Source organism: Carassius gibelio, chromosome A8 (genome assembly GCF_023724105.1).
Source record: "Carassius gibelio isolate Cgi1373 ecotype wild population from Czech Republic chromosome A8, carGib1.2-hapl.c, whole genome shotgun sequence".
Taxonomy (NCBI): domain Eukaryota; kingdom Metazoa; phylum Chordata; class Actinopteri; order Cypriniformes; family Cyprinidae; genus Carassius; species Carassius gibelio.
In genome coordinates, this window is record NC_068378.1 from 27,424,617 (window position 1) to 27,436,751 (window position 12,135).

A 12,135-nucleotide genomic window follows, 5' to 3' on the forward strand; every position below is an offset into this window, starting at 1 on the left:
GATTCTCACCTTCCGGCCTTTCTCATTATCAGGTAAGTAGCAGTGTCGAGGAAATCCCCGCGCGCTGTACTTTTTCCCGGGATTGGGATGCTCTGTGGTCTGGACAAAACACACACAAAACACACGCGGTCACACACTTCACACGCTGCTCGCTCAATTAGCACACAGCGGAGAGGAAACACTAACGAAGGCCTGAGGCATGCTGTTATTCAGATCTGCTGCCATGACTCGCTCTGATCACACCACAGCTTCACAAATGCAGATCAAAGAAAGACAGACGAGCAGAACAGCATTTCTGCAGAGAATGAAGCAGTAGACTCAATCCCTCTCATCTCATTAAACACACACACATTCACTCACAGGAATCAAAGCCTGGGCTGGGAATATTAATGAGCAGATATCACGGAAAAAAAGGATTTTCTTGCTCTTTTGAATTAGTTTGATAGACTTACATTTGAACATCCACAACCTCACATTATTTATTAACAGTGTTTTTTTATTACCATCATTATTGCTGTAAGTAGGTCATCGTGTAATTGTAACAGAATCTGTTAATATTAAACAATAAAAAAATTGTACTTGAAATAAAATAAGCACTAACTGAAATTAATTAAAGTATTAAAAAACGTAACATTTTAATTTAGTTGACCTTGATGTACTGAAATAAATAAAAAAAACATGAAATATAAATGAAATATAAATGAATAAAAATGTAAATAAATTAAAAATAAATGAAAAAAACAACTAAATTACTAAAATGTTATATATATATATATATATATATATATATATATATATATATATATATATATATATATATATATATATATATATATATATATATATATATATATATATGTATATATATAAACCTGTCTCTCTCCTTCCATTCATAGCGAAAACCCTAAAACGTCATTGTTTCTTTCACAGAACAACAAACTGGACTCTAACCAGTCAGGTTTCAGAAATGGATTCCACTTCATTGGTTTGAATCATATCCTACTGATAGGTCTTTCAGGGTGGTGAGGTATATAAAGCACGTCAACTGGTCACTGGGGTTCCTCAGGGATCAGTTCTTGGACCCCTCCTCTTCTCCATATACACAACATCCCTAAGTCCCTTCATGCAGGCACATGGATTCTCTTACAATTGGTATGCTGATGACACACAGCTCTATCTTTCATTTCAACCAGATGATCCAACAGTAGCTGCATGGATCTCTAACTGGCTGGCTAACATCTCGCCATGGATGCAAGAATATCATCTACAGCTTAACCTGGCAAAGACTGAGCTTCTTGTGTTCCCAGCCACTCCAACTCTACAGTATGATTTATCCATCCAGCTAGGCTCTTCTACAATTTCCCCATCAACTTCAGTCAGAAATCTTGGTGTAAGCTTTGATGACCAGCTGTCCTTCAAAGACCACATTGCAAAGACTACTCAATCTCACAGGTTTCCATTGCACAGCATCTGAAAGATCAGGCCCTTTCCAATGGAGCATGCTGCACAACTTCTTGTCCAGTCCCTTGTCATTTCTTAGCTGGACTACTACAATTCTCTTCTAGAAGGACTTCCATCAAGCACAATCAAACCTCTACAAATGATTCAGAATGCAGTGGCATGACTGGTCTTCAACGAGCCCAAAAGAGCCTATGTTACATTTCTCTTCATCTCCTTGCTTTGGCTATCGGTTGCGGCTCGCATCAAGTTTAAGATATTGATGCTTGCATATAGAACAGCCACAGACACAGCACCTGTCTACTTCCAATCACTACTATGAATCTACATCCCCTCCAGTGAGCGACGACTCGTGGTACCATCACAGAGAGGCTCAAAATCACTTTCCAGAACATTCTCGTTCACCATTCCTGGCTGGTGGAACTTTTCTCTTTATTTATTCCTTATTTTTCTAGCTTGTAGTTATTTGAACAATGTCTAAAACTTGGTATTACAAGCACTTTCTGTGTCTGTTTGCCTCGTCTGTTCGTTTCAATAAGAATCGCTTTATGTATCCCCCAATTGTAAATCACTTTGGGTAAAAGCGTCTGCAAAATTACTGAATGTAATGTAAATCTCAATTATACTAAAATAACACTGACTGATACTTCTACAGCAGTAAATACAGAAAGGTATCTTTAAAATACAGACTTCTAATCTTACTAAATATATGCATATAAATATACATTGTGTGCAAAGGATTAAAACCTCAATCAAAACAGATGTCCAAACGAACGTATAAAAGCACATTCTGGGCGCATGGAGAGGTGGTGGTATGCTCAAGAGCTATATTTGGAAGTGGTGGTACTGAGTATACTGAGGCCCACTTAAAGCACTGTGTATATATATATATATATATATATATATATATATATATATATATATATATATATATATATATATATATATATATATATATGTATATATGTATTAACTTAAATAGTATCTCAATAATACTAAAATAACACTGACATAGAACCACATTCCTTTCCATGTTGAGGAAAGTGATGGGATATTTTATTAAAAAAAAATTTAATCAAGCTAATCTTATGATGTCAGAGCCCAGAAAGCGAGTGGGTGGCTGATCTTACAAAAACAGTGTGCAAGTACTGTACATGAGCAATGATGACCCAGAATGAGCTGCACCACTGACCCCATTGAGCAGGAAATCCCCACGCAGCCACTTCCTGTCTCACATATGGTGAGACACGGTGAAAACCCAGTGACCAGAAGCAACAATCCCACGGTCATTCTGCAGAAACAGTCTGACATATTAAATATGGGTGCAGAGTGTTTCTCTATGAAAACTGAGCTGCCTGAAGCGAAGAACAAATGCTATAGTACACTTTTAGAATGGGCACATTTTATTCCACAAAAATACAGTAAATATTGTCTTGTTTTTTTCCTTTATGAAAGCATCTTTTTAGCCTTTAGTCATGTGCAAACTTATTTGCAAACATACACAATTTGATAGACAAAATAAAACCACTTCTATACATCTCTGTACAGGATTAGGCTGTTTACTTAATAAAAATAAAATAAAAATATATGAAATAAAATATAATAAAACAAAATAAAACCATTTTTATACATATCTGTCCAGAGATAAGCTGTTTACGTAATAAAAATATTTTTTTTTAAATAAAAAATGCAATACACCAATTTCTATACAACTCTGTATAGAGTAAAGCGGTTTACTTAAAAATAAAATAAAGATATATTAAAATACAAATAAACCATTTCCATACATATCTGTACAGAGTTAAGCCATTTAATTAACAAAAATAAAATAAAAATATATAAAAATACAATAAAATAAAACAATTTCTATACATCTCTGTAGAGTTAAGCTGTTTACTTAAAAATATAAATATATATTAAAATACAATAACATTAAACAATTTCTATACATATCTGTACAGAGTTAAGAAATCAACTATATAAAATACAATAAAATTAAACAATGAATCTACATACAGAGTTAAGCTGCTTATTTATTTAGTTTATTTATTTTGCTCAAGTGGTAGAGCATTGCGTTAACAAGCACAAGGTTCGGGGTTTGAATCCCAGGGAACACATGATAGTAGAAAATTGTTAGCCTGAATGTAATGTAAGTCACTTTGGATAAAAGTGTTTAATTTAATTTATTTGCTTACCATTCCTATAGATCTTTGTACAGTTAAGCTAATTAATAGAATGTAAATAAAAACCTCAAATCATCATACACATATCATCTCACAAGCTACTATTGTAGAAATATCAGCATTAAACATATTTCTAATAAGATTTCTAATAATTTTATTTTCATATATATTCAGAAATGTGTTTCTAATAACTTTAAAAAAATGAAAAACATTATGCATTTATTTTACTTATATTTATTTAGAATAATATGTTTGATTGAATATACCTGTATCCCAGAGGGAATGTCATAGACGATGCGGATAGTCTTTGTATCAGAGTATCCAGGTAGAGAATGAGGAATCACATGGTACTCCATTTTCCCAGGAGGCTGTGTGCCGGTTTTCTCCCCGTAGATGGCCTTACAGGTGGGACACTGCAGACTGCCGTCCTGAGACCAACATTAACCACATTATACACAACAACAACAACAACGAGAAAAAACTGAGGAGAGCTCGTGATGCAGCATTCAGAGCCACAATCGCACCAATGTTTGTGTCCATCTTTAACGGTTTGATACATTAAAGATGAGTAAATAATGAAATACTGACACTTGTTATTGAACTCTATCCACAGGTATGTTTGTCAACCATGATTCATTTAAAATATAGTTGTTATTTTTACCCTGTAGCTCAAACATTAGAGCATGGCACTTGCAATGCCAAAGACATTAGTTTATATCCCAGTGAAAGCAAGAACTGAATATGCACCTTGAAGGCAATGAAAGTTGCTTTGGATAAAAGCATCTGCCAAATGAATTAATGTAAATGTGTTTGGCACAGTTTGACCACATTCAACTTTCAAACAGTTTGATACCCTGGTAAAACTATTTTAACAATTTCTTCCTCAAATTTGGTGGATATTTATTATTTAGGGCTTTGAATTTCCATGCAAAGTTTTAGACGCATAGATGTGTTCTGGAAAGGCTGAACACATTTTGTTCCAACTCAAATTGAAGCCCATTGGTTTCCATCCAATTCGGCAAAAACAACACTTTGAAAAACACAAAAAAATCAAGGAAAAAAAATAAAAGCTTGTCAAACACACAAATATGACATTTAAGGCTCAAAGTTAACTTTGAAATTGAAGACTTGTCTTCTGAATCGTCCAAGGAAAAATCACAGTTTCTTTATAAAAAACTGACAAAAAAGGCTGTTTTGGGCTGTTAGGTGTTTTTGGATCTAAATTACTAAACAGTTGCAGATTGTTTACTGAAACATTTACTAAACTTATCCAAGATGTAGGCTACTATGTATGGTCTGAAACTATGACCACAGATATCAATTAAGTGAATGAAATGCATAAATTAGCAATCCATTTAAAAAAATATCTTTACGTGACTGATATAATATGACACTGATTTGTTAGAAAACAAATGCATGATGACTTAAGGAACCGATAAATCGGTTTTCTGAACTGGTTCACTGAGCCCAACTGTCCAAAAGAACTGGTTTTCTTATTGAATTGAACTGTGCATCACTATTATATACATTAAATTAGAGCCTGACCGATATGTGGCCGATATCAATACCGATATTAGGGAGTAAAAAAGTCTGATGACAAATCAAAACATGAAATTCCACGTTAGACAGTAAATTGCTTTTTTATTTTTATGGATTCCATCCACGTTTTCTGCCTCACAGAAATCATAGGGCCCTTCTAATGTAACAAACAAGCATGATATAGTCAATGTGAGAGCAAAAGATGGGGAATTTTGGTTAACAATAATAACTCTGTAGAGCTTTTCTGTTTTTTGGAAACCAATGTAGGTCAATTTCAGAACTCAATAATAGTTTCCAGTTTTTTAAAATCCCATTATTTTTCCCCTAAGAGACTTTTGAAACAAGCCATAACGTGAGTTTTGAGACTTCAAGTACTTCTGTTATATAATGTGCAGTGCTTCATAGGATCATACAGTAAGTCTTTTTGCGTAAGATTTTTAAATGCATTCTTGCAGCAAATAAAATGTCTGTGTATGCTAATGACTGATCTTGAATCTGGTTGGTTTGTTTAAAATCCTCCCTTATGTACAATAAAACAGACCGGTGTGATCACAGTCTCCATGTCATTGTTTTCTGACCTTATTGCCGTTGTTGTACATGGCCACCAGACACAGAAGATGGTACATGTGGCCACACTTTCCCAGTTTGCCGACCAGCTCAGGCTTGATGCCTCTGTAGCTCAGCACTCCCTCGTATCCAGACGCGGTGGCCAGTCGCTCCATGCAGATGGTGCAGTCCTGACGGATATCAACAGTGAGTAACACTGACAGACATCTGCTGCCTCACTCATTAGCTCTGCTAGTAAACAACACAACGCTTGGCTGGTCACATGACGCTCATCAATCACATGTGCGCAGGAATCACCTCATCCGGAGCCATTTTGATTTTCTCTGTGTAGCGCCGAACCACATCCTCTGGTTTTTTGCCTGGAAAAAGAGACAATAAGGACAGAAAGTGATCTCTAGTCATGCATTTGTGTGGCATTTAATTTTAACATTTAAACTCTTCCCTTAAACCAAACTTAATTTATGCTTTTTTGTTGTTGTTCAAATCATTCATACTTAGCTTACTTGTTAAAAAAAAATTATAAAAAATTAAACCATTTCTATGCACAGTTGTATAGAGTTACGCTGTTTATTAAATATAAGAAAATAAAAATAAAGGAAAATAATTTCTATACATCTTACAGTTAAAATGTTTAAAAATAAATAATAATAAAATAAAATAAAATAAAATAAAACATTTCGATATAAATTTGTAGAGTTAAGCTATTCGCTTAAATGTTAATTTAATAAACGAAAATAAAAATGAAGGAAAATGATTTCTATACAGAGTTAAGCCATTTACTTGAATGTAAATAAAATAAATAAATAAATAAAATACAACCATTTCTATACACCTTTGTGCGGTTTGTTTACATAAATTAAAAAAAGAAATAAAATAACAAATAAGAATGAAATAAAACATACAAAATAAAATTAAAATAAAAGTATTTTTATACACCTTTGTAGAGAGTTAAGCTTTTCCCTGGAATATTATTCAAATAAAAGAATAGAAAAAAAAAGAAAATAATTCATATATACCTTTGTACAGTTAAGCTGTTCACTTGAAATAAAATAAAATAAAATATACAAAAATAAAAAATAAAATACAAGTGGAAAAAAATATATAAAATAAAACAATTTCTATACACCTTTGAATAGAGTTAAGCTGGTCACTTGAATGTAAATAAAATAAACTGAAATATGCAAAAATAAAATAAAATGTAAAAGAGAAAAAACAATTTATATATACCTTTGTTTAAAGTTAAGCTGTTTACTTGAATGTAAATTCAATAAAAAATAAAATACACAAAAAATAAAATAAAAATAAAATAATAATAATAAAAAAATAAGATCAAGATATACAGATACATGTCCCTGGTTAGGCTTTTACTAAGACATTCAAGATTGCAGACAGAAGCTGGTTTGTTTCTGAAGATCCATGTGACGGGGAAACCACATGAAACAAATCCCTTCATATTCCACACCACTACCATTAATAGTTTAACACATGAACACACACCTGCGGTCTGGACTTATAAAACACTATTGATTCCTGCTCCTTGATTTGTGCAGGAACAGAGGCACAAAAACAAATCTATCAGCACAAAGTTAAACAGATCTATGGTGTCCTTGTCACTTTCACTCGTTGCTCGAGTCACACAAAGTCTGTTCAAAAGCCCAAACACAGAATCAATCGTACGACAAACACACTCACCTTTGCGGAGGTGCTTCTTCTTGGTCTTGCGCCGGATGCTGTTGATTCCTGGCACGGGTTTCAGGTCGCTCTTGCTGACCGGCGGTGGATGGAGGATGGGTTTAGGAGCCCGAGTCAAACACACGGGGAACCCGGCGGCACACATGAGGATCCCAGTCATTCCTGACTCAGAGACACACACGTGGTCATGGGTTCCAGACCCGGGGAATGCATGAACTAATAAACTGTACACCTTCAATGCAATGCAAGTCGCTTTGGAGAAAAGCATCCGCCAAATGCATTAATGTAAATCAAATTATAATAATGTCTTTTTGTTCAAATCTTTCATTGGTATTTGCTACGTACATGATAAAATAAAATAACTAATTTTCTACAGAGTCAAGTTGTTTACTTGAAAAATAAAATTTATGGTAATTATTAATCCTAAATTCTTAATTGATGTATTTTTGTAAAATTCAATCACTGGTACATAGATTACTTGCATGTTAAAATTAAATACAATTATATACATTATATATTTCTTTGAACACATTTATGCTGTTTAATTACTTGGTAAAATAAACAATAATAATAATAACAATTATTTCTATACACTTTTTTACAAAGTTAAAATGTATGGTAATTTTTCATCCTAAATACCTTTCTGTAAAATAAATAAATAAATAAATAACATGAATTGGTTCACAGTTTATTTGGATCTAAAATAAATAATAAAATAAATAATATAAAATAATTACTTTTGTGCAGAGTTAAAATGTATGTTATTTCTTTATTCTAAATTATTAATTTACATCTTTTAATTAAAACATTCGTTGGTATTTAGTTTACATGCATGTTAAAATAAATGAAATAAAACCAAAATCATTGATATATATATTTGTACAAAGTTAAGCTGTTCACTTGCATGCTAAAATAAACCGAGGAAAACTATTTCTATACACTTTTTACAGAGTTAAACTGTTTAATTACAAAATAAAATGTATGTTAATTCTTAATTATAAAATATGAGTCTATATATTTTTGTTAAAATCATTAATTGTTACTTAGTTTACTTGCATACTAAAATCATTTGTATAAACCTTTGTACAGAGTGAACACAAAATAAATGCCAGTGAAGTTCTTTAAGTGAATTTGAGGAATTTTGTGGAAGTACCTGCTAATGCAGGATGGACCGGTCCTGAACCAGTGAGATTCTTCACAGGAAGTGCAGGAACCCTAAATGACAGGAAACAGATATCAGACAGTCAACGATGCACATTTACAGCTTTTACAGCCATCCAAATCTCTGGTGAGGAGAGATGAACGTCCCAAAGCAGTCAATCCAGACTCTAATCCACCCTTAAAATCACAGCCTTCTTTATCTGTTCACTCCAGTGCGACCGTCCAATCAAATTAAGCTCTTATCTGACCAATCAGGATCCAGTGTCACACATGTAAACACAGCTGAAGACGCCAGAGCTAAAGTAACTTGGTAAAGCTTATTAGACCACATGAGGAAGAACAACTAATGAGACTCTTCATCCCTGAGGAGAGAAGATCATCCGGTCCTGCATGAAAACATGCATTCATCTCAAGTCTGGAGAAACACATCGTTCACTTAAAAACCCTGTTTATTTCAGTCCTGAGAGCTTCGGCCTCTAGATCTGACCAGTGTGAAGCCAGATCATGATGATGATGATAGATGCTGCATTATAAAACATGATTAGAAGGTGAAACCAGGTGGTTTTCCGTTCGTTTTTTGGAAAAAAAGAAAATGTGATCCAACAATGCAGGGCTATTTATTATAGGATTATAATTAACCAAAAGCTCTTGTCCCTAGAATTAAATCTTAACTGAAATAGTTGAACTTGTATAAAATAACTACAAATTTTAATATACTGAAATAAAAATTATACAGACATATTATAAAAAAGTAATAAACATCACAAAAAACAATTAAATTACTTAAATTAAAATTAAAATGAACAAAATATTATATATATATATCACATAAATGTAAAAGATCCACTAATAATAAAACAAATTATTCAATTAATTGTCAAATATTTTTTTTTTAAATTAAATTAAATTAAATTAAATTGAAATTTAATTAAATTATATTTAAATTAAATTAAATTAAATTAAATTAAATTAAATTAAATTAAATTAAATTAAATTAAATTAAATTAAATTAAATTAAATTAAATTAAATTAAATTAAATATTCTGCTTATTTGATATGCACATCTGATTTATGGAATTATTACCTTATTCAGTGAAATTAACATTTACTATTCTACACATCTAAATTAATTACTGTATCCAGGCCCGGATTGGCTAATCAGGAGCACCGGGAAAATTCCCGGTGGGCCGGTATGTTTTTTTGGCTGCGAGGGCCTTTGTTGTCAAGACACTGGGTTGAAATATATATTATATATTAAAAATAAAATAAAAATAAAAAAGTGAGATAAAAAATGGATAACAGAAAGCGCAAATGTGGCGCCGAAAAGTCCAGAATAAATAAGAAGAAAGCTTTGGAAACTGACGCGACCAAATGTTCTAAGCTGAGCACATTCTTCCTCAAAAAAACAAACAGAGACGACGAGGCCGGTGCAGCAGTCGATTCTGTTCCCCTCTGAATGTCTGTTTCCGCTCGGGTTGCCAGGTCCGTGTAATAAACCCAACCAAACAGTTAATCAAACATTTTCCCAAAGTAGCCTAAATTCCGCGGATTTGGCAACATTCCCGCATGCAAATACACCAAACACACCTGGATGTAAGGAAAGCAAAAAGGGACAAATTTCTTGCTACACTCCAGCATAGTAAAATTATTCTCACACTCCCACGCTTCTTGCGCACGCTATTTCTGATCATACGTTTAGTAACTCTGCAATTACGCAAGAATTGTAGTATGTTTGCGTAAAGGGGAACAGAACAGATAAATAATATATAAATATATTATAAATAAATCTTTACTATGAAGCAAAACTTAGGCTATTGTTTTTGCACTGAATTGGAAATTATGTTTTTAAAAATACAATGAATTAAAAGGCTGTAGGGAATTATATTGTAAGGTTTTAATTACGTTATTTTAATATAGTCGGTTGTGAACTAAAGTGGGCCGGTCTAATGCATGAAACTCCAGGGTCCCAATCCGGCCCTGACTGTATCCACAAAGCCCACATCAATGAACGGACATGAAAAAAAAATATAATTTGCACCATAAAAGAAAAATGTCAATAATTTAACCTCAAAACTGTTCAGATGGAATAAATCGCACAAACGTCAATGTTCAGAGGAAAAGATTAATGAGAGCATAACCACTGAATAAATGAGCGGAAGTGAGATCCAGTGACGTCTACAGTGAACTGAACTATGGGATTTTGGTGGAAGCTACAGATGTGTACCATAGTAGGTTTGTGTAAGAGGTCTGTCTCTGTTTGTTTGGGGCATCAGGGTCAGTCAGACTCCGCCCTCTAGTGGTGGTGCTAAAATAATCAGCCTTACAGTAAAAGAGCAATACAGTCTCCTTCTGCGTTAAAAAAATAACATGAGCAGTAAAGATCGGCTTTATCAGGGTGTGAGTGAACTATCCGAAGGAATGAAACAGAGTCGCAAATAAAATAAAATCTTGATAAAATTAAAAATAAAATATAAAATAAAACAGAATAACAAATTAAAAATAAAATATAAAATAAAACAGATTAACAAATTAAAAATAAAATATAAAATAAAACAGAGTAACAAATTAAAAATAAAATATAAAATAAAACAGATAAAAAAAAATTAAAAATAAAATATAAAATAAAACAGAGTAACAAATTAAAAAATATATATCTAAAATAAAATAAAATATGAATCAAAATATAAAACCAAACCAGTTAAAATAAAATAAAACTAAATAAATATCCCATGGCTCAGTAAAAGGGGTCAACTGTTTGCTGAAACTCACCATATATAGAAAATATGATTGCATTAATATGAAGACCACTGAATCTTCTGGTTTGTTCGTGCTATAACACTGCTGTTTTGTGCATGTGTGGTGCATGTTAATACTACGGTATCTGTTGGAGTGTGTTTATGTTTATGCACATGCACAGGTCGTGTGACGTGTGTGTGTTGTGTGTGTGTGTAAACCACACTCATCCTGTGTGTGTGAACCGCTCGCCTGGGAACAAAGCAAACGCATCTGTCTTCACAATCTCTCTTACTGTCTCTTCATCTCTGCTCTGCTGAAATGTGTTCGTGGTTTCAGAAAACATTTCCACTTCACATGTACTAGGATTTACACCCTTCTTTAAGTGCTTTACTATGTGTGTGTGTGTGTGTGTGTGTGTGTGTGTGTGTCTGCTGAGGCTCAGTTTTGCCTTGATCCATTATTCATCTTCCCCTTGTGTATCACAGGCTGGACGACAACCAAGTCACACACACACACAGACACACACACACACACACACACACACACACACACACACACACACATATGCGGTTTAACTCAACCAAAGATGCTCTCAAACAATGATTTTCACACGCTCATAGGAAAGGACAAGATTTACAGATAATTTTACAGCAGCGTGCATGTGTGTGTGTGTGTGTGTGTGTTTGATTGATTAAGTGTCTCAGTGCAAAAGGACACTATTGATTATCTTCACCTGTTCAAGCTGATCAATCTCTACACAACTGAAGGCATTAACACAAAGATAGGAACGATTCGATGA

General features: G+C 33.1%; 1 protein-coding gene across 2 annotated transcripts in view; it reads right to left on the bottom strand.

Annotated features, from left to right (window-relative positions):
- LOC128019101 (E3 ubiquitin-protein ligase DTX1) overlaps positions 1-12,135 on the bottom strand; it is a 29,435-nt gene that overhangs the window by 4,825 nt on the left and 12,475 nt on the right. For both annotated transcript variants that reach the window (XM_052605105.1, XM_052605104.1), the window contains exons 4-9: positions 8,593-8,654; positions 7,440-7,601; positions 6,045-6,106; positions 5,759-5,917; positions 3,908-4,069; positions 10-99 (exon numbers count right to left, since the gene is read on the bottom strand). In XM_052605105.1, coding sequence (XP_052461065.1) covers positions 10-99; positions 3,908-4,069; positions 5,759-5,917; positions 6,045-6,106; positions 7,440-7,601; positions 8,593-8,654 — 697 coding nt within the window. The remainder of the gene's footprint in view (positions 1-9; positions 100-3,907; positions 4,070-5,758; positions 5,918-6,044; positions 6,107-7,439; positions 7,602-8,592; positions 8,655-12,135) is intronic.